The sequence below is a fragment of the Cherax quadricarinatus genome, chromosome 71 (genome assembly GCF_038502225.1).
Source record: "Cherax quadricarinatus isolate ZL_2023a chromosome 71, ASM3850222v1, whole genome shotgun sequence".
Lineage (NCBI taxonomy): Eukaryota > Metazoa > Arthropoda > Malacostraca > Decapoda > Parastacidae > Cherax > Cherax quadricarinatus.
Window position 1 is genome coordinate 17,025,382 of NC_091362.1, and position 20,366 is coordinate 17,045,747.

The 20,366-nt window shown below is 38.2% G+C and overlaps 1 protein-coding gene across 1 annotated transcript; it reads right to left on the reverse strand.

Annotated features, from left to right (window-relative positions):
• Positions 1–4,214: 4,214 nt before the first annotated feature.
• On the reverse strand, positions 4,215–10,187 carry LOC128700264 (uncharacterized). The gene is made up of 5 exons (XM_053793323.2): positions 10,098–10,187; positions 9,667–9,808; positions 7,791–7,976; positions 4,984–5,096; positions 4,215–4,530 (listed from the first exon to the last, which is right to left on the reverse strand). Exons 2-5 carry the CDS (start codon positions 9,788–9,790, stop codon positions 4,492–4,494), a joined length of 462 nt encoding a protein of 153 aa, XP_053649298.1. The 5' UTR covers positions 9,791–9,808; positions 10,098–10,187; the 3' UTR covers positions 4,215–4,491.
• Between the last annotated feature and the right edge of the window lie 10,179 nt (positions 10,188–20,366).

Below are 20,366 nucleotides of genomic sequence, written 5' to 3' on the forward strand. Positions count from 1 at the left end.
TGGTGTTGTCTATATATTGAGCTAGAATGAGCTAAAATACAACTAGGTATAAACTAATAATATAAGAATACAAGTTAAAAGGTGCAAGACTCTCACTTGCAATTGTACTAAGGTCTAATATAAGTTGTTAACAAGAACAAGAGTATAACTAGATTGAAATTGACAAGATAAAATACACAAATTAATGTACCAAAAGAATAAAATAGAAAAATAAAAATGGCAATGACTTGGTTATAATATGATAGTAAGATGGTAGGCAGGTACACAGGTACACAGGTACACAGGTACACAGGTACAAAGGATAATATAAAGGTTGGAGGTCAATATACAAATTTGAAAATTTGGCAACAAAAGGTTAAGAAAAGTATAAAATAATGATTACTGTACATAAGTAAAATTGACTGGTAGTAAATATGGTGTTTAATAAAATTTTAGTAAGTAATAATGATTACAAGAAATATTAATTAATAAAAACAAAATGAAAAAAAGAAATATTTATTTCAAGTACTAAATTTTAAGAAGAGTTATTTGTATTAATTATTGAACTGGTAGTTATACTAGAACTTAATTGGCAGTACAAGGTATTTAAGAGTAAGGAACTACCCTAAGATAGTAAATGTGGTATTAAAACAGGTTATGGTAATTAAACAAGTAATGGTAACTAAAATGTCAAAAATGTTAAGAGTAAATTGTACTGATAGTAAAAAATGGTATTTGATAATAAGTTTGGTAAGTAATAGCAATTAATATTATTTAAAGAAATATGAGGCTGTAATATGGACAGAGAAAGTATTAATTAAGCAAATATTTAAGCAAACAATATTAATTAAGAAAATTATATAACATAAGGTGACTTATGCTTACTAGTAAAATCACATTACTGAGGTAGTTGATTTTTGATTGCTAAGAGATTGTACTGTGAAATTTGTACAATAATGGAGTAAAACATTCACTACACTACGTAGGCTTTTAGGTTGGACATTGTTTAGTTATTCTCTGTAAGATTAGTATCCCTGAAAAATCGTGATAGATCATTCTCGTTCGTGATTGTGTACAGTTGACCTACATTTGTTTTCCTAACTAGAATTTTCCCATCCCGTGTAAAGCATTGGTGTATTGTGTCATTATTCTCCCGCTTAAGTTTTCTGACTCTATACAGGAGGTTCTGACGTTTTTGGCGAGACACTCGTTTATGTATGTGAGTGGAATCTCAGCATAACACTTTTCTACCATGGGATCCTAGTAACCTGGCTTCCTTTATTTCTGACACTGGTACTGTAAATTTTGTTTGGTCCTTTATGATCTGGATTATTATTATTATAATCAAAAAGAAGCGCTAAGCCACAAGGACTATACAGCGCTGCAGGGCAGGAAGGAAGCGAGGGCATCAGGTGGCAAAAGGGAGATGGATGAGTAATAGGTTACGGATAACAGCGGGACAGTGGATGGTGAAAGGGTAAAGGGCAGCAAGAGACTGAACTAGAAAGGGCTGAGGGGAGTGTGAAAAGTATCATCAGAGTTTGTGGAGTAAATCAGTCGTTGTCAAGAAGTCAATGAGAGAGTCAGGATTAAAGGAGGGTCCATCAGCAAGAAGGGAAGGTAAAGAGAGAGTAGTAGAACGAAGACGACGTTGGAGGTAAATTCTGCGTGCTCGTTGATAGAGAGGGCAGTCTAACAGAATGTGGCTAATCGATACTGGAACTTGACACTGCTCACAGAGAGGAACAGGGTGCCTCTCCATGAGATACCCATGAGTAAGACGAGTGTGACCAATGCGAAGGCGGGAGAGAGTGGTCTCCCAACCTCGGCACTGATGACAAGAAGACGGCCAGTAACCTATGCTCGGTTTAATAGAATGAAGTTTGTTACCGAGCAGAGTTGACCAACGTTGTTGCCAACGGGTGCGAAGGTGGGTAGCTATTGCAGCAAAATAGTCTGGAGAGTAATTTCTTTACTGTTTGTTTGGTTCATATCACTGGGAAAAAGTGGACTGTTACTATTACTGCGTCCGATAGTTTTTCTTGCTCAGTTTTATCATCTTGGAGAGCAAAGTAGTCACTGAACTGGTTATCCAAGTTGTTCTTCCATTCTTTTACTGCTTCTTCAACCTTTGTATTAAGAGATATTATTTGTTCTTCATGGCTACCTATGACTGTTTGGATGGTTTTCCCATAGTTAGTCATTCCTGGTGTTGATAACTTTTGTTCAAGACTAAGGATTTTGTTCTCGAGTTGTGTCATCCTGGTGTCTTGTTTTGTTAGCGTCTCTCGAAGACTCATATTTTCAATAACTAAGGTGGAGATGCATGACTTGAGGGTATCTGGATCGCTGGTCATACCTGAGAGACTACTTGGTAGGTTGAATCCGGGGAAGAGAGAGGTGGTAGAGGTGGAGGCAGCCATGTTTGGTGTTATTGTTGTGGTGTCGTCCTGGGAGGTGGTAGCTGAGCCGGCATCGTCCTGGGCGGTGGTGAGAGGGGTGGTAGCTGAGCCGGCGTCGTCCTGGGCGGTGGTGAGAGGGGTGGTAGCTGAGCCGGCGTCGTCCTGGGCAGTGGTGAGAGGGGTGGTAGCTGAGCCGGCGTCGTCCTGGGCGGTGGTGAGAAGGGTGGTAGCTGGGCCGGCGTCGTCCTGGGTATACTTGTTGAATAGTCGATTTTTCGGTGTTTTCTTGCTGACCTTGGTGCTGTTTCCTCTGAGATTACGCCTCATAATACTACAGGAATTGTTGTAGTTAAGAAGTAGTTGTAGTTATACAAAGCTTAGGGTCACGTTATTCGGCTGGCAGCGGGGTGTTGGACGGTCTGGAGTTTTGAGACTCTCTGACCGCGGGTTCAAATCCCGTCCGTGGTATGGTTTTTTTTAGCGGGGTGTTTGTTGCCTTGGGTTTGAGGGCAGTCTTCCTTTGATCTCTATGATTTTCGATTTGTAGGCTTCACTGTTGGTAATCTTTGATCATTCTGGGTGCTACGTTGGATGGTGCAGTTTTGCTTGCAACTAGGTCATCATAGGAGTATTGGTTGTTGGAGAAAAGTACGGAGCTTGGAGGTCGTTGCTGTTGCTGCCGCTGCCGCGGCAGCGATGCACTTAATATGTATGTGTATTTCGTAACGTAACTGCTTGCCACATGACTCCTGAAGGTGGTGTGGGAGGTTGTGGCAGATGCGGGGACAGCTGCTTGAGCAGACAGGTCGGGAGGAGTAGTAAAGTTGATATTTGGAAGAATTTGGATGTCAGGTGATGGTGGAGTCAGGAAATGGAAATGGCGTCGGTGATTTCTGGCTGTTCTTCACAATATTTTTTATTTTCTGGGAGAGTACTGATTTTCGTAGAGGACATTTTACTGCAAGCGTATGATGCAGTGAGGCAGGTGGTAATGGTGATACATTCTGTGGAGTTATGGCCGTCCTTTCCACAGATGGTACAATACTTCTTTCCTTTCAGGGGACAGTCAGGCGTCGAGTGATGGTACGAATAGCAGGTCCAGCATGAAGGTCTCAAGGTCTACAGTTGATAGGGAAGTGATGAGCTTGTCCAGCCGTTTGACGAAAACTGAACGTTTCGCCAACAGGAAAGGTGAAGGAGAGACGGTGAACTGTCGGTCTCTGAGATTTTTCATAGACGTGTCGTCTATCAATTTTCAAGCTTCGTGATCGTCAGTACAGACGACAATAAAGGAGTCTTTCAGCGAGTGGATAGCTGTAACTTAAACCTGCAGGCAGGTCTTTACAGCGGCAGCAAGGACAAGTTTGGCGGAGTCGTTGATAACACCACTGGTAGGCTTGATCTTTACACTATGGGCAAGCATCGTGAAAAAGGTGATGGTGAATGATGTCTGTTCTCTTCAGGAGCGTTGTAATCTTCGTAGACAACTGAGTAATGATATGTGAGACACCTTAAATACTCTAAACCTGATCATGGCAATATCTCCCCTAGAGATGTATTATTCCAGATTACAAAAGCACCACAAATTAATGTTTTAAAAATTCTGTCTTCAAACTCCTTGACAGATACTCCTACTTAACACCGCAACCACGACCAAACTTCTTGATTCCGGGTTTACCATTACTTGGACTCCCGATCATTGTGCCAAGAGCACAGCCACTGCAAAACATGTAGATTCATCACTCCTGATCGCCCAGTCATTGTTTATCTACACAATTAGTCATTAGAATTATAGAATAAAATTGAAGATTGGAAGATAAACGCAACTTTGCTAAATCATTTAATGTGCAGGAAAAGAAACATAATACATAAGTGTGCATATTTTTTTTAATAAACAACTGTGGGTGTAGAAGACACCTGAATCTGTGTCCGTCACCAGAGTGAGAAACACAACGTGTCTAAGAGAATGTCTTCAAGTTCTCCTCAGGTAGATTTTAGCAGAAATAGCAAAGAAAAACAGCTAATGGAGAAAGGGCATGAGGGAATTCTTGCAAGTGCTCTCAGCGAGTTGCAGACAGCGCTCTTCAGGTGTTCTGACACTTCAGTTGGGTTATTCATTCTGGTCGAGGCAGTCCTTGATATGCTGGTACTGAAAATAAAAGGAGAATATTGTCACGTATTCTGTGTCCTGTTATAGAAGTCGTGGGAAAGATATTAAATCCTCTATAATCCACAAAGTAAAGGCTTATGATACGAGGCACAAAGGAGGCAGATAACACTCATTATAAAACCTAGAATATAAATCACTCTTTCATTCTCTAATATTCTTTGCCCATTATTCTGTCTACTAATTCTCGGAAAAACATGTAAACAAAGTCATATACTTGACCTTGAATTTCTGCCACTTTCTCGGCTTTTACTCCCAGGAAGCTGCGAGTTGTGAAAATTTGCTTCATGTATGGCTGGGTAGTGAAGCCACAGCGTTGTCTTCACACACACACACACACACACACACACACACACACACAGTGGCAGGCCACAGTGTAACAGCTAATGAACTATAGTAGACTGCAATAGACTACAGTAAACAAAGTAGACTCACCATATTCGACTTGGTCTTGAAGCAATCCGCCAGAGCTTCTATCTTGCTACACACGGTGTCTTTATTGGCAGGAATAATTTGGCTCAGAAACGTCATGTAGGTCTTGAGGTCAGCTGCCAGAAAAAAGAAGTTATTGAGGTTACTATAAAAAATGATATTTGATCTCGTAAAGCTCAGGTATCAGGGCGAAAATTTCTGTTAGACGCCGTTTCGCCCTGTATATATTTTATGAAATTTAGGATTAATGAAATCCTCTTTACGACGAAATCTCGTTTAATAAAGCACAATTTAGGGCGAAATGTTGTCCTAAAGAGAATTCTTTAGGGCTAAATGTTGTGAAAAAGGGCCTATTTTGGGCGAAACGTCGTGTAATAAAAGCTACACTGCTTCATGTGTTATATATTTTTAATTTGAGCTACTCGACACTCACTACGATTCAATATTCGTAAAGTATTTACTAATAAAACTTATCGTACAAGAGATAATGAAACTTTATTACTTGCTGATGTCTAACGACATAAGTGATGGTGAAACTTTTCTACTTTATTACGACTAAGGACATGAAGAATAGTGAAATTTCTCTAATGACACGAATGACAGTGAAATTTTCCTGTTTTGATACGACTAATGACACCAACGATAATGAAATATTCCTAATAACATGAATGATAGTGAAAATTTCAGGCTTTGTTACGACTAATAACAGGAATAGTGATTTTTTCTGCTTTATCCCGCTTAATGAAGGGCGTATCAAAACGGGGGATGGGCAGTTAAGAAATCAATATATTTAATTAAAGAGAGAAATAAAGACAGGAATAAGAAAAACAAAAAGAGATTATGAGGCTAAGGTCGCAAGGGATTCAAAGACTAACCCAAAAGGGTTCTTTCAGTATACAGAAGTAAGATTAGGGACAAGATTGGCCCACTTAAGAGTAACTCTGGTCAGATCACTGACAGTGATAAGGATATGTGTGAAATTCTAAATACCTACTTCCTCTTAGTTTTCACCCAGGAAAATACTAGCGATATTCCTGAAATAATAGATTATGTAGAACAGGATGATAATAAACTATGTACGATTGCGGTAACTAGTGACATGGTTCTTGGACAAATATAGAAACTAAAACCTAACAAATCCCCAGGTCCTGATGAACTGTTTGCAAGGGTGTTAAAGGAATGTAAAGAGGAACTTAGCATACCTTTGGCTAATCTTTTTAACATATCACTACAAACTGGCATAGTGCCTGATAAGTGGAAAATGGCAAATGTAATACCTATTTACAAGGCAGGTGACAGGTCCTTGGCTTCGAACTATAGACCAATAAGCCTTACCTCCATAGTGGTAAAATTTATGGAATCAATAATTGCCGAAGCAATTCGTAGCCATCTTGACAGGCACAGATTGATTAATGAATCTCAACACAGTTCTACAAAGGGGCGTTCCTGTCTTACGAATTTACTAACTTTTTTCACTAAGGTGTTTGAGGAGGTAGATCATGGTAATAAATATGATATTGTGTATATGGACTTCAGTAAGGCTTTCGATAGAGTTCCACACCAGAGGCTATTGAGGAAACTTAGGACACACGGAATAGGAGAATTTTTTACCTGGGTAGAGGCATGGCTGACAAATAGACAGCAGAGAGTTTGCATAAATCGGGAGAAATCAGAATGGGGGCACGTCACAAGCGGTGTTCCTCAGGGGTCAGTGTTGGGCCCGTTGTTGTTCACAATTTACATAAACGACATAGATGAAGGAGTAAATAGCGACATAAGCAAATTTGCTGATGACACCAAAATAGGCCGTCCAATTCATTCTAATGAGGACATTAGAGCACTCCAGCATGATTTGAATAGACTGATGCAATGGTCGGAGACGTGGCAGATGCAGTTTAATATTGACAAATGCAAAGTTCTAACTGTTGGACAGTTAAATAACCATGCCACATATAAACTAAATAATGTAGATCTTAATGCTACTGATTGCGAAAAGGATTTAGGAGTTCTGGTTAGCAGTAACCTAAAACCAAGACAACAGTGCATTAGTGTTCGCAATAAAGCTAACAGAATTCTTGGCTTCATATCTAGAAGTATAAATAATAGAAGTCCTCAGGTTGTTCTTCAACTCTATATATCGTTGGTTAGGCCTCATTTAGACTATGCGCTCAGTTCTGGTCACCGTATTACAGAATGGACATAAATGCTCTGGAAAACGTACAGAGGAGGATGACAAAGATGATCCCATGTATCAGAAATCTTCCCTATGAGGATAGACTGAGGCCCTGAATCTGCACTCTCTCGAAAGGCGTAGAATTAGGGGGATATGATCGAGGTGTATAAATGGAAAACAGGAATAAATAAAGGGGATGTAAATAGCGTGCTGAAAATTTCCAGCCAAGACAGGACTCGCAGCAATGGTTTCAAGTTGGAAAAATTCAGATTCATGAAGGATATAGGAAAGCACTGGTTTGGTAATAGAGTTGTGGATGAGTGGAACAAACTCCCGAGTACAGTTATTCAGGCCAAAACGTTGTGTAGTTTTAAAAATAGGTTAGATAAATACATGAGTGGGTGTGGGTGGGTGTGAGTTGGACCTGACTAGCTTGTGCTGCTGGGTCTGGTGCAGTGCTCCATCCTTGAGTGGAGATGACCAGACTGGGTGGGTCATTGGGATAATCCGGGGGGTGGGTCATTGGTCTAATCCGGGGGGTTACATGGACCTGCTCTGCATGGGTCAGTAGGCCTGTTGCAGTGATCCTTCTTTCTTATGTTCTTATGTTCTTAAGAATAGTGATACGTTAGCGCACCTTGGTCTGCAGGAGTAATGTTGATGCTGGCGATAGACGTCATGCATTCTGCTAAGGCTTCGATGGTATTCTTCGTAGCTTCGTTGTCACTGCCATTGTACAATCTTCTATTGCACTGCTGTATTTCCTCTGTTTTGCTCTCGCAGTCTTCCTCTGGTATCTCTACGCTGGTGCACAGTTTATTTCCTGAGGAAGAGAATTGGTGATACTGAGAACTGTGAGATCACTGTGAGAAAGTTAAAGAACTGGACACAAGAATGAGAGAAATTTTTGTTTAGGCTTCAGTGAGAGAATTAAAGGTTTGAGCTAGAGGGAGGAAAGCTCTCAAGGATCACAACTAAGAGAAGCTCTGAAGGATCACAACAAAGAGAAGCTCTGTTAGGTAAGACACATATGCAACAGTTAGGTATCTTTATTTCGAAACGTTTCGCCTACACAGTAGGCTTCTTCAGTCGAGTACAGAAAAGTTGATAGAAGCAGAAGATACTTGAAGACGATGTAATCAGTCCATCACCCTTAAAGTTTTGAGGTGGTCAGTCCCTCAGTCTGGAGAAGAGCATTGTTCCGTTGTCTGAAACAATATGAAGTTGAAGTGACAGGATGGAGCCTTTTTATAGTGCCAGGAGGTGAGACGTAGGTTGCGTTGGGAGGGCAGGTCCCTCTCAAACCCAGCCGTTCTCACTAGTAGAGATTGTCGAAGGTGATGGTCTGTACCAAGATACCCTTGTGTTGCAGTGTCTGACAGAATGAACATTAAAATGGTATAAAATACCGACAGATTGTTAGGTAAGACACATATGCAACAGTTAGGTATCTTTATGTCTTACCTAACAATCTGTCGGTATTTTATACCATTTTAATGTTCATTCTGTCAGACACTGCAACACAAGGGTATCTTGGTACAGACCATCACCTTCGACAATCTCTACTAGTGAGAACGGCTGGGTTTGAGAGGGACCTGCCCTCCCAACGCAACCTACGTCTCACCTCCTGGCACTATAAAAAGGCTCCATCCTGTCACTTCAACTTCATATTGTTTCAGACAACGGAACAATGCTCTTCTCCAGACTGAGGGACTGACCACCTCAAAACTTTAAGGGTGATGGACTGATTACATCGTCTTCAAGTATCTTCTGCTTCTATCAACTTTTCTGTACTCGACTGAAGAAGCCTACTGTGTAGGCGAAACGTTTCGAAATAAAGATACCTAACTGTTGCATATGTGTCTTACCTAACAATCTGTCGGTATTTTATACCATTTTAATGTTCAAAGAGAAGCTCTGAAGGATCACAACAAAGAGAAGCTCTGAAGGATCACAACTAAGAGAAGCTCTCAAGGATCACAAGTAAACGAAGCTCTCACAGACCACAACTAAGAGAAGCTCTCATGGATCACAACCGGAGAATCTATCATGAAAATGAGAGAACACTGCTGACCTTTGCACATGATATAATTAAACATTTGACTGACGCCAGTTAGCTTCACTGTAACATTTCTTACCCGTGTACTACACACTAGCCAGCAACACTCAATAAATTCGCCATCAAGTTGAGCTAATCTCTTCCATAACTTTACATAAATAAGTACACTATCATGGCACCTTCTGTACTCTACACTCCAGCACAATTACAAAATTTCCAAAATTGCCTAAAAGTTGCGCTTCTTATTTTGACTCACAAATCAGAAGGTTGGGAAGCCAATGTCTGACTTTAGTTTGGTATCCTATGTTAATTCTACATAATGTATTATTTTACATATTTGAAAACATTGTAAAAAATGTATGTTAAATTTGTAGTAGCTAAATATAAACTTGCTTAATGTTGAGCCTTCGTAAGTTGAAGAGTTGCTACAGATGTATTAGTGTCGGTAACTTACTTAGAGTTTGTTTCAATGTCTCATTCAAACAGATATCAAATGGGTTGTTGTCCGGGGGTGGGGCAGCACCGACTAGCAGCACCAGCAGCGTCGCCGTCAGGATGAGATAAGTCAACAGCTTCATGATGGATCACCTAGCACGCTAATGGAAGGAAAGACAGGATGATAATATAATGGAACCCCCAGTTCTTGAAGGGTTCTGGATCCAAGAAATTGGAGCTGTTCTCACTTTCTTTGCTTAATCCTAATTACCTCCCATTCCCAGGTGCTGTATGACCCCTACAAGTCTGGTGCTTTCCCCAGATATAATTCAGTAATACTCTAGAAATGGGAACCATATGCAATGTTCACTTGTTATAACGGAGTACGTCTGTATGTGAGTTATATTAAAAATTAGTGTAGCTTAAAGGTGTGTAGAACCCAGAGCTCACCTGTGTCAAGTCTGAAGGTTAGAGCACGGGAAGGAGCAGAGACACTCGCTGGCTGTGTATATATATACTTCTTTCCGGATGTGTTCTGAGAGCTGTCATCATGACGTATAAGTTCCAACTATCCTTGAAGCTTGTTTTAAAATTGCTCCCATGTCCACTTCTCTGGCTTGTTGTTAAGGCATGACTCCCGGCCATGGCAGGATGTTATTCATCTTTGTCTTCAAGAATTGTGTATGTTTAGTTGTGAAGCAGTTCCAAGTGGCATGAATAGGCAAGTTTTGAGACCCATAATGTTTTTGAAACGCCAAACATGCCAACAAGTATGGTAAAAATGCTACATGGAGACCAGTAATTTAAATCTTATGTGGAGGAAAGCAGATCACACAGTCGTACAGTTGGGTCAATAAACTTAACAGAGAGAAATAGTGTGAATCACTCAGGACAATCGTCACTCATCTTAGAGGGAAAATGTTTTGTCATGCTGGAAGTGTGACAGCTGCAAGACCAAGACTGTGTTGTTTTTTTGTTTAGACATCTTAAAGTCCACTGTGTGGGCGAAACGTAGTCAATAAAGAATCGTATTATAATGCATTTATGTTTATTTTTCTATCGTGTCGGTATTTTATGCCATTTATCTCAATGATAGTTGATATTATAAGAAGTCATCTTAATAAAAATACATTACTATTTATTTAGATTTTAGTAAAGACAATAATAAAAAAATGGTGGCAGTTCATGGTACTGAGGTTAAAAGTCATGTAATGGATCGAGTCATGACTCACCAACAGAAAGCAAAAGAGTCTGCGGAAATCGGGTTAAATCTGAGTAGGATATCACTCACAAGTGGCGTTCCACAAGGATCAGTTTTAGACCCATTGTTGTTCATAATATATATTAATGGCCTTCACGAGGGAATAACAAGTGATATAAGCAAATCGTTGAAAAGGTGAAAGTATCAAGGAGTGTTGTTTATAGGGTGGCATTAATTATTAACAATGGAGCCAATAACCACAGACTCGCCGCAAAACGAGCTGGTAAAAGTGGTAGGAAAAAGATAACTCCAAGAAAAGACCGACTTACTGAGAAGAAGTTCCTTATCAATAGAAGATTGATGGAATGTAACATCTGAAGAACGTCTTTCATGGAAGTGTGAAGCATTCTTGTTAAGTATAATAATAGGTTTTATGCAGAGAAAGAGATTTAATAATACGATTTGTAGTGATTATTCAGTGTGTTTCTCAGCATTTTAATGTCAATAACAGATAAGTTTAGTTATTCTACCAATAACACTGGAACATCAAGCTTCTTCCTAATGTTATGGAAGTTATTTGTTTTAGGAAAGCCAAAAAAACAATAAAAATTAGCATTCCTTTGCACCAGCTCCAAGGGTCGAAGATATTTTCCTTTAGGTTAATATTAATGTAGGTGCAACACAATATATTAACGATTTAATAAAGATAATGTACAGTGGAACCTCTGGTTACGACCATAATTCGTTCCAAAACTCTGGTCGTGAACCGATTTGTTCGTGTTCGGAAGCGTTAGTAACCAGAGGTTCCACTGTATGTTTCTCACTGCTCTTACAGTAGCACAACATGTGGGTTTGTAGCCAAGAACACCTCTTGAGAACATTTAGAGTGTTTACCTTTCTTATTTATCTGCCTTATGATGGGTGTATTGAAAAGTACATCTGAACGAAGATATATATGATTTAACGTTTCTGACGAGTTTACCCTGCGAGTAAATTAATGGAGCATTTAGCTTGTTGCTATCCTCAACTAACATGAGGATATGACAAGGTTTAGTCGATAACTAATTATTTCAACGTCATTAAGAATGATACTAATTTCTTAACTTTCTGTTGTATGAATTATGATGCCATTAGCGTAGGTTACAGCGATATGTTTGGATCAGGAAAGCAGAGAATTTAGAAAATCATTTGTTATTTTACATTAATTCACACTGTTTTTTTTTTATTGCTGTCCTAAACTTTCTGCCCATAGGTTCTCGAGACTCTTAGGTTATGATAAAGTTAGAAGATGAGATATATATATATATATATATATATATATATATATATATATATATATAGATATATATATATACATATATATACAGACATATATATACATACATATATATATATACATATATATATATATATATATATATATATATATATATATATATATATATATACATATATATATATATATACATATATATATATATATATACATATATATATATATATATATATATATATATATATATATACATATATATATATATAAATACATATATATATATATATATATATATATATATATATATATATATATATATATATATATATATATATATATATATATATATATATATATATATATATATATATATATATATATATACAATAAGATCACAGTAAACAGGTGATTTCAGAATATGCAAAACAACCACTCTGAAAGAATAGAGAAATTCCAAGCGCTTTCGTGACTACTCACATTATCAAGGAACTATGAAAGTAAAGCATCCAAGGAAGCTATATAAGGGGTCTGGCCAACACCTCACCTCCATAGGGTCAGTTTCATATAAATTATCCAAATGGCTTGTTGATATTTTGAGCCCTATTGTTGGCAAAATTTCTAACTTTAATGTTAAAAACAACATAGACTTGGTTGATAAATTAAGCTCCTTGACTGACTTAAATGATTTTAACATGGTTAGTTTTGATGTTACTTCCTTGTTTACGAAAGTTCCTGTTGATGATTTATTAAGTTTCTTATCTGAAGAACTCGTTAACTATGATTTACCATTGCCAGTTCCTACTCTCATTAAACTTATTAAACTTTGCATTGTTGATGCAAAATTTGTATTTAATGATAAGTTTTACACTCAGAAGTTTGGTATGGCAATGGGAAATCCTCTTTCACCTGTTCTTAGTAACCTATACATGGAATTTTTTGAAACAAGGTTGCTTAACACAATCCTCCCTAATAGAGCTAAATAGTTCAGATATGTTGATGATATTTTGTGTCTTATGCCCAAAAATGTAGATATACACCATTTCCTTGGAAAATTAAATAACTTAGCCCATTCTATAAACTTTACTGTTGAGTTTGAAGAAAATAACTCATTGCCTTTTCTAGATGTTTTAATTATTAAGGGTAATAATGAATTCAAATTTAAAATTTACAGAAAATCTACAAATAACTGTTCCTATGTCCACTATTATTCCTCGCATCAAGATAGAGTCAAACTGTCTGTTTTCTCATCAATGTTTTTGAGAGCCTTACGAATTTGTAGTCCTGAGTTCATAGATGAAGAAATATCCAAAATTTATGAAATAGGCAATGATTTAAAATACCCAAGAAATGTAATTGATAAATCTTTTAAAGTTGCTAGAAATACTTTTTACAATCCAAAAAGGGACAACCAGCCTTATTCAACTAAAAATATGTTGGTTCTCCCTTACCATGAAAACTTGGTTGATATGCCTTCTCTTCTTAAGACTTTTAATATTAAAGTTGTATTCAAAAATCTTGATACAGTAAAAAAAACTTTTGATAAAGAATTCCCCCCAAAATGCTGATGGATGTGTCTGTAAGATTCCTTGTAAAATTTGCGATAAAGTTTATTACGGTCAAACTGGTAAAAATCTCGAACTAAGATTAAAACAACATAAATATAGCATTAGAACTGGACAAGATTCCAATGCTCTATTTATTCATGTAAGAGATTTTAACCATCCAATTGATTTTCAAAAAGTTGAGAAAGTAGTATCAAGCAAGTCCATGGTCGACAGGAATATAATTGAATCTTGTTTCATAAAAATCAGTTTTGACAATAATATGAATATTTCCTTTGGTTTATATAAATTAGATCCATTTATAATTAAGAGAATTTGGGAAGAATTTAATAATACACTGGACAAATATAATTTTTAAATTTTCTTGGGTAGCATAGTTTGTTGGTGAGTTGTGCAAAGGACCTGTCCAGTTGGGCCGGCGCGCGTCAGGTGTTTAACCGTTGTGGGATCTGATAGTGAGGTGTTGGCCAGACCCCTTATATAGCTTCCTTGGATGCTATATATATATATATATATATATATATATATATATATATATATATATATATATATATATATATATATATATATATATATATATATATATATATATATATATATATATATATATATATATATATATATATATATATATATATATATATATATATATATATATATATATATATATATATGAAAATAGAAAAATTCGAAGAAAATAGAGTTGCAGCCCAGCCACCGTGGAGAGAAGACGTCGTCGTTCCTGCTCTTCAGCTGAGCAACTCTGAACACTGTTGCTCGAGAATTTACTTGGGTTATCCTGAGTAGTTCTTCACCAGAGCTGAGAGGAGACTTGCTTGCAGTCACTTCGAGCCCCATCCCATCAAGAGGGTAAGGCGGTGACTTGCTTGCTTGTTCACCCCTCTCATCCCCATCCCCCCATCCTTCCCCATCCTCCCCTCACCCATAGAACAACACTGGCCCACACACTTAACACACTACATACATTGCTATCCTTCTGACTGTCCTATCTTCTTCTTTTTCGGCAACTTCGCTTTGGCGAGTTAACACAAGGCATTTTGACCATCTGGTAGCCCGTGTGGTTTTTTAAAATCCAGCCGATCTTTGCCTTGGGCCCTTTCCCCTCACTACTCGAGGGTAGGCTATCTTAGGGGCTGACCTTCATAAGTCAGCTGAAATAGGATGTTAGGCTAACATTAAGGAAAGATACCTTTTTGTTAAGCAACTCCTCTGCCAGATGCACCTTCCCAGGCATCATGGCGAGGATTCGTGTAAGATTACGCATTGATGGAAATCAAATGTCCATGAAAGACATTCTCAAATGTATTTGCTCTAACTCAACTGTTGCTCCAGTGGATGTTTTTCAAACCCACGCTGGAGCAGTACTTCTCCTCTCTTCGGAAGAAGAGTTACTTCAACTACTAAAGCATGATGTCTTGGATAAACTGAAGACTTTTGGTGTTACCCCAGTTGCACCTGACAGCTATCAAGCTCAGAGGACTGTGTTTGTGGCCAGAATCAACAGTTTTATGAAACACAGCACTGTTAATGAAATTGTTGATAACATTAATACCGAGAATTCTGACCTTAGGGCTGTAGAAGCACATAAATTCTCGAATCCCAACAACAATAAGGTAACTTTAAAATTAATACTCGAGACACCTGAGGAGGCCAAACTTGTGTGTCAAAATGGCTTCAAATGTTTTAGCACCAGATGTACATATGACCAAATTTCTCTGGAACGCTTTGTCAGTGTAACACAATGTTTCAAGTGTTATGCCTTTGGTCATAACAACAACAAATGCAGTACACAAGGGCAAATTTGTAGCATTTGCTCTGGCCAACATTCGTATCGTGATTGTACCAATAAAAATACACCTAAATGTGTCCTCTGTAATGGAAAACATCATGCTGTTTCTGCTATTTGTCCTGAAAGAAAAAAGGAAATGCAGAAAATTCTTGACGCCAAGAAACTATCCACTTCTAAGAAGACCACTCCCCAGGCACCGCCAACCATGTCCCAAACTTCCTTCCCAGCTCTGCCTGGATCAAGTGGGACTCCTCAGGTCTCTACCACTGGTTCCAATGTTTGGAATTCTGCCCCTCTTGGAGCGCCCCAATCTAACCCTCACTTACAACAGACACAACAACAAGGTTCAGTCGCATCTCATATGTCTCAGGTATCCACAGACGGGGATATAACGAGAGCACAACTAATGTACTTGGTGGCCAAAGACACAGCAGGTGGTGACATTCAACTCTGCTCTCAGGTTTTAAATGATCTGTTATTGGCTAATGGGATCACTCCCATCATTATCCCTGAAAATGTGAAGGCTATTATGACCCAGCCTTCTCATAACAAGAAGTATGTACCATACTCTACATCTAAAAATAAGCCTAAGTCATCCCTGGCCCAGGGATCGCCCTCCTCGCAAACCCAGGTTGTCAACTCCTCTCAACCCGATAAGTCAACACCTGAACATAACAATGCCCCAGAAAGTGGTGCCTACTCTCCCGCTATTGTAGCTGATCCTGTTGAACAGGAACTTTCCCAAGGTAACTCACCTTGCCTATCTAATATTCCCTTGGAGCCTCCACAGTCTCCCATTAACTCTCACGAGCCTCTGCTTCCTGAAACTGAGAATAGCATACCTCAGTTTTATGATGATGACTCTAACGACTCTAACGATTCTAATGAGTCTGTTAATATTACTGCCTCTAGTGAAGATGATGGCATTTTTAATACACAAGCATCCACGCAAAAGTTCCCTCCTCCCCTTGACGAGTCCAGCAGGGATAGTGTAGATACAACACATGACATTACTTGCAGGCGTTCAGAACGCAGTGTACGAGCGAAGAAAAAGCAATAATGGGGATTACAATTTTCCAACTTAATGTTCAACATTTCTTTAATAACCGTTACCTTCTTGAGGTTGAACTACATAACTACAATCCCGATGTTATACTTTTGAACGAGACAGCTGCAAGAGTTGATCAACATATTAAATTACGTGGATACTGTACTGTGGAGAAATCGAGAGGACCCTTTAGTGGTGTAGCCATCTTGGTTAAATTAGGATATACATTTAAAAATATTCATGTGGATGAAGATAACATTCTTGCAATAGAACTAACAACGTCGCATGGACAACTAGTGATAGGAACTGGATATTTTCCCCCGAGACAGCCATATATAGAGTCAATTCCTCTACATAGGATATTAAGCAGAAATATTCCAACAATTCTAGCTGGAGATTTTAATGCTCATCACCCTGCCCTCTTCAACTGTGGAGCTGGTATTCCACTGGGTGACTTAAAAGGAAAACAACTCTTTAATATCATGACAGCTAGAAACTTGTCATTTCAAGGCCCATTCTTTAAATCGTACATTGGACCTCATCCAGGGACACCAGATATAGTACTGACAAACAGAGACTGTGACATCTTTCACTGTCGTATATCTCCTGGTGGAAATGTAGGATCTGACCATATCCCTGTTATAATACAACTACAAACTTCTCCATTTAGAATACCTGTAACTCCTAAACCCAATCTTAACACCCTAGGATTTGACCCCTTCAGGGCATATCTGGGTGAAGATGAAATTGTGTCTTTGGAAAATCTACCTTCCAGTGCAATTGATGATGCAATCAGGTCCCTGCACAATCGAATAATTGAAGCTACCAATGCAACTTGCCAATTAGCTTCCACAAAGATATACCAACAATATAAACCTACTAGAGAAATTAGAGACACTTTAAGAAATTATCAAGCAGAATGTCGAAGGCATCTTCAAACGCGACAACCACCAGCAGCTACACTGCACCGATTAAGGCAAGAATTAATTAACATGATTAGTCAACACAAACGAGACATATGGAAATTTCTAGTTCTTCAAGCTAATCAATATAAACGTGAACCAGCAAAATTTTGGAGTAAGATCCGACAACTTTTAGGGGCAAAGCACAAGGCTCCTAACTACCTAGTTCATACCTTCACTGATGAGGATGATGAAGATGTTGAAATTAAACTTGACGATCCACAGGACCAGGCTAATTTGATGGGTGATGTATGGGAGAAAATTCTCTCTCACAATAACAGTCGTCAATTTAATAATAATCATTATCAGTTAGTAAATGAATGGAGAGATGAGAACTTGGATGATCTACAACCACTACCTACCATCGATACTTCAACTCTTGAAGATACCCACCCGCTTACTAGACCTATTACATTACTAGAGATAAGTCAGGTTATTGGAAGAATGAGAAATAGAGCCCCTGGCCTCTCTGGAATAACAATGAAACAAATAAAGTACCTACCTAGAAATTGCAAACAGTCCTTGGTAAATATCTTTAATGCCATCTTGGCCTCAGGACATTTTCCAGTTGTTTTTAAGACTGCTAGGATGATCTTTCTTGCTAAGCCCAATAAAGACATCCACCAACCTGGGAACTATAGACCTATATCTTTACTTGAAGTCACTGGAAAAGTTCTTGAGGAAGTCATTTCCAACCGATTGAATTACTATATGGAGTTTAATCACTTGTTTACTGAAAAACAATTTGGCTTTAGAACACATAGAGGTACCAATCATGCAATAAATGTTATTTTCGATACTGTAGCAAGTCTAAAACAGCAGGGCAATCTTGCCTTAATTGCCACCAGAGATGTTCATAAAGCTTTTGATAGCTTATGGCATGATGGCCTTATATACAAACTCATTGACCTACCAGACCATAACTGGACTTTTCTCAGAGTAATTTATAATTTCTTAACTCAAAGAAAAATCATTCCCACCTTTCATGGCAAGTCGACAGAACCTTTTATACCGACCGCTGGTGTCCCACAAGGTTCTTGTCTTAGTCCACTTCTGTTTAACATTTATGTGAATGACCTTCCTCAACCAGAGTTTAATGACACAATTGTGACACAGTTTGCAGATGATGTTATTCATGTCGTCTCATCAACTCCAGTAACAGGAAAATACAAGTATGAAAGAGTCATAGAAAAAATGAATATTGAACTTCGTCGAACATCTAATTGGGAGAAGAAATGGAGAATTACGACTAATCCTGACAAGGTCCTTGTTAGCACGATAGGATGTTTTGCATCAACCATCGAAGATAAAGGGGGTATCTCCATCAGAGGTACACCTGTAGCCATTAGAAACCCTAACAAGATCTTGGGATATGAAATAGACAGGCTGCTCCACTCAACATCTCATGTAACTAAAAAGATCAACACAGCCAAAGTCGGTCTTAGCAGACTCTTTCGATTCAATCAAGCCCCTCAACATGTCAAAAAACATCTGTATAAAATGATAATAAGACCTATACTCGAATACCCTTATGTCCCAATGTCATTAACAACAAAGACCAACATGCTACGGTTACAAAGGGTCCAGAATAGAGCTCTTCGCTTTATTACCGATACCAGGAGGAGAGACAGAGTTAAAATGGCAGATTTACACACACAACAAGATATTACTGCCATAAATGTACGCCTTGACACCCTAAAAAAGAAACAACTTTATACAATGCAAGAACTATACATGCCAGATAGAGAACATCCTATACAAGTGATAAATACCACCGATTACACCATCAATACTCCGCCTCACAGGACTCAAAGAATGACTCTCCCACAGAGGGTTCGTCGTTTTATTCATAAAGATGATTACCCTCGACCCATGATTTTGAGCAACTTACCTGATGAAGAAGATTGGATACCACCAGAACCCTTCTAAGTATACTGAAAATCATCGCCCCCAATTAGGGAGACATCTTAAAGAACTTTCTAATGTAAAATTATGCTATTGACTACTGTTGGACACCACCAATAAGAAGATATTGTCACGAACTTATAAACTGGCCAGAAAATTACTGCCTTTCTTGTCGTATAAATATCCGTTGTGCAATCGCGAAAAAAAAAAAAAAAAAAAAAAAAAAAAAGGCAATTGCAACTTGTATAACTACTACCAATTCAGAGTCATGTAGTTATATACCTATTATATCTATGTGACTCTGATGGGTTAGTATTATACCCCTTAAAGAATATATTATCAATTCACATACACTTTTTAAATTGCACCAAAGTGGATGGGCCACTTACCTTTTATATCCTACCTCTCCCCCCCCTCCCACCCTTTTCCAATATTTCCATCCTTACCCATCCTTCTTCCTTACCCATCTTACCAAAGCTCTGGTCATCAATTCCGCTGACATTTCTGTTCAGCATTTAACTATTTTACAATATATCTAATATGTGACACAGATATACCAATGTCATATTCCAGCTTTTTCAAAATACTTTACATAATGCGTGTCTCGAGCATGATTCAAGACGGATCGAATGTCTTAAGGTTCCGATCCAAAGTGCGGATTTGAGGTGAAATATTTCGAGTTCAGTGTTTTCCCGATAATATAAGATTAATTCTCTCTTACACACAGCTACACGACCCAGCGAGGTGCCACACATGATGGAGAACTCACCGACAGAGAATAGATTTTTAAGCGAGAAGAACATTTCTAAACACTGAAGTTTAATGCGAATCTCATAAGAGTGCATTTGTAGGAGAATTCTTAGGAAATATATACCGGATGGAAGACTTTGTCAACAAGTATAACATAGTAACAGTCTCGTGATGAATGGTTTGAAAAACCGACAAGTTGAAGATT

What these genes read in the sequence shown, in the direction of transcription:
- LOC128700264 (XM_053793323.2), bottom strand. Translation starts at nt 9,790, where the DNA reads ATGAAGCTGTTGACTTATCTCATCCTGACGGCGACGCTGCTGGTGCTG. An exon ending in GACATTGAAACAAACTCTAA is followed by an intron (nt 7,977 to 9,666) that starts GTAAGTTACCGA and finishes TCTCTTCCTCAG; the next exon opens with GAAATAAACTGTGCACCAGC. An exon ending in CATTACTCCTGCAGACCAAG is followed by an intron (nt 5,097 to 7,790) that starts GTGCGCTAACGT and finishes TTTTTCTGGCAG; the next exon opens with CTGACCTCAAGACCTACATG.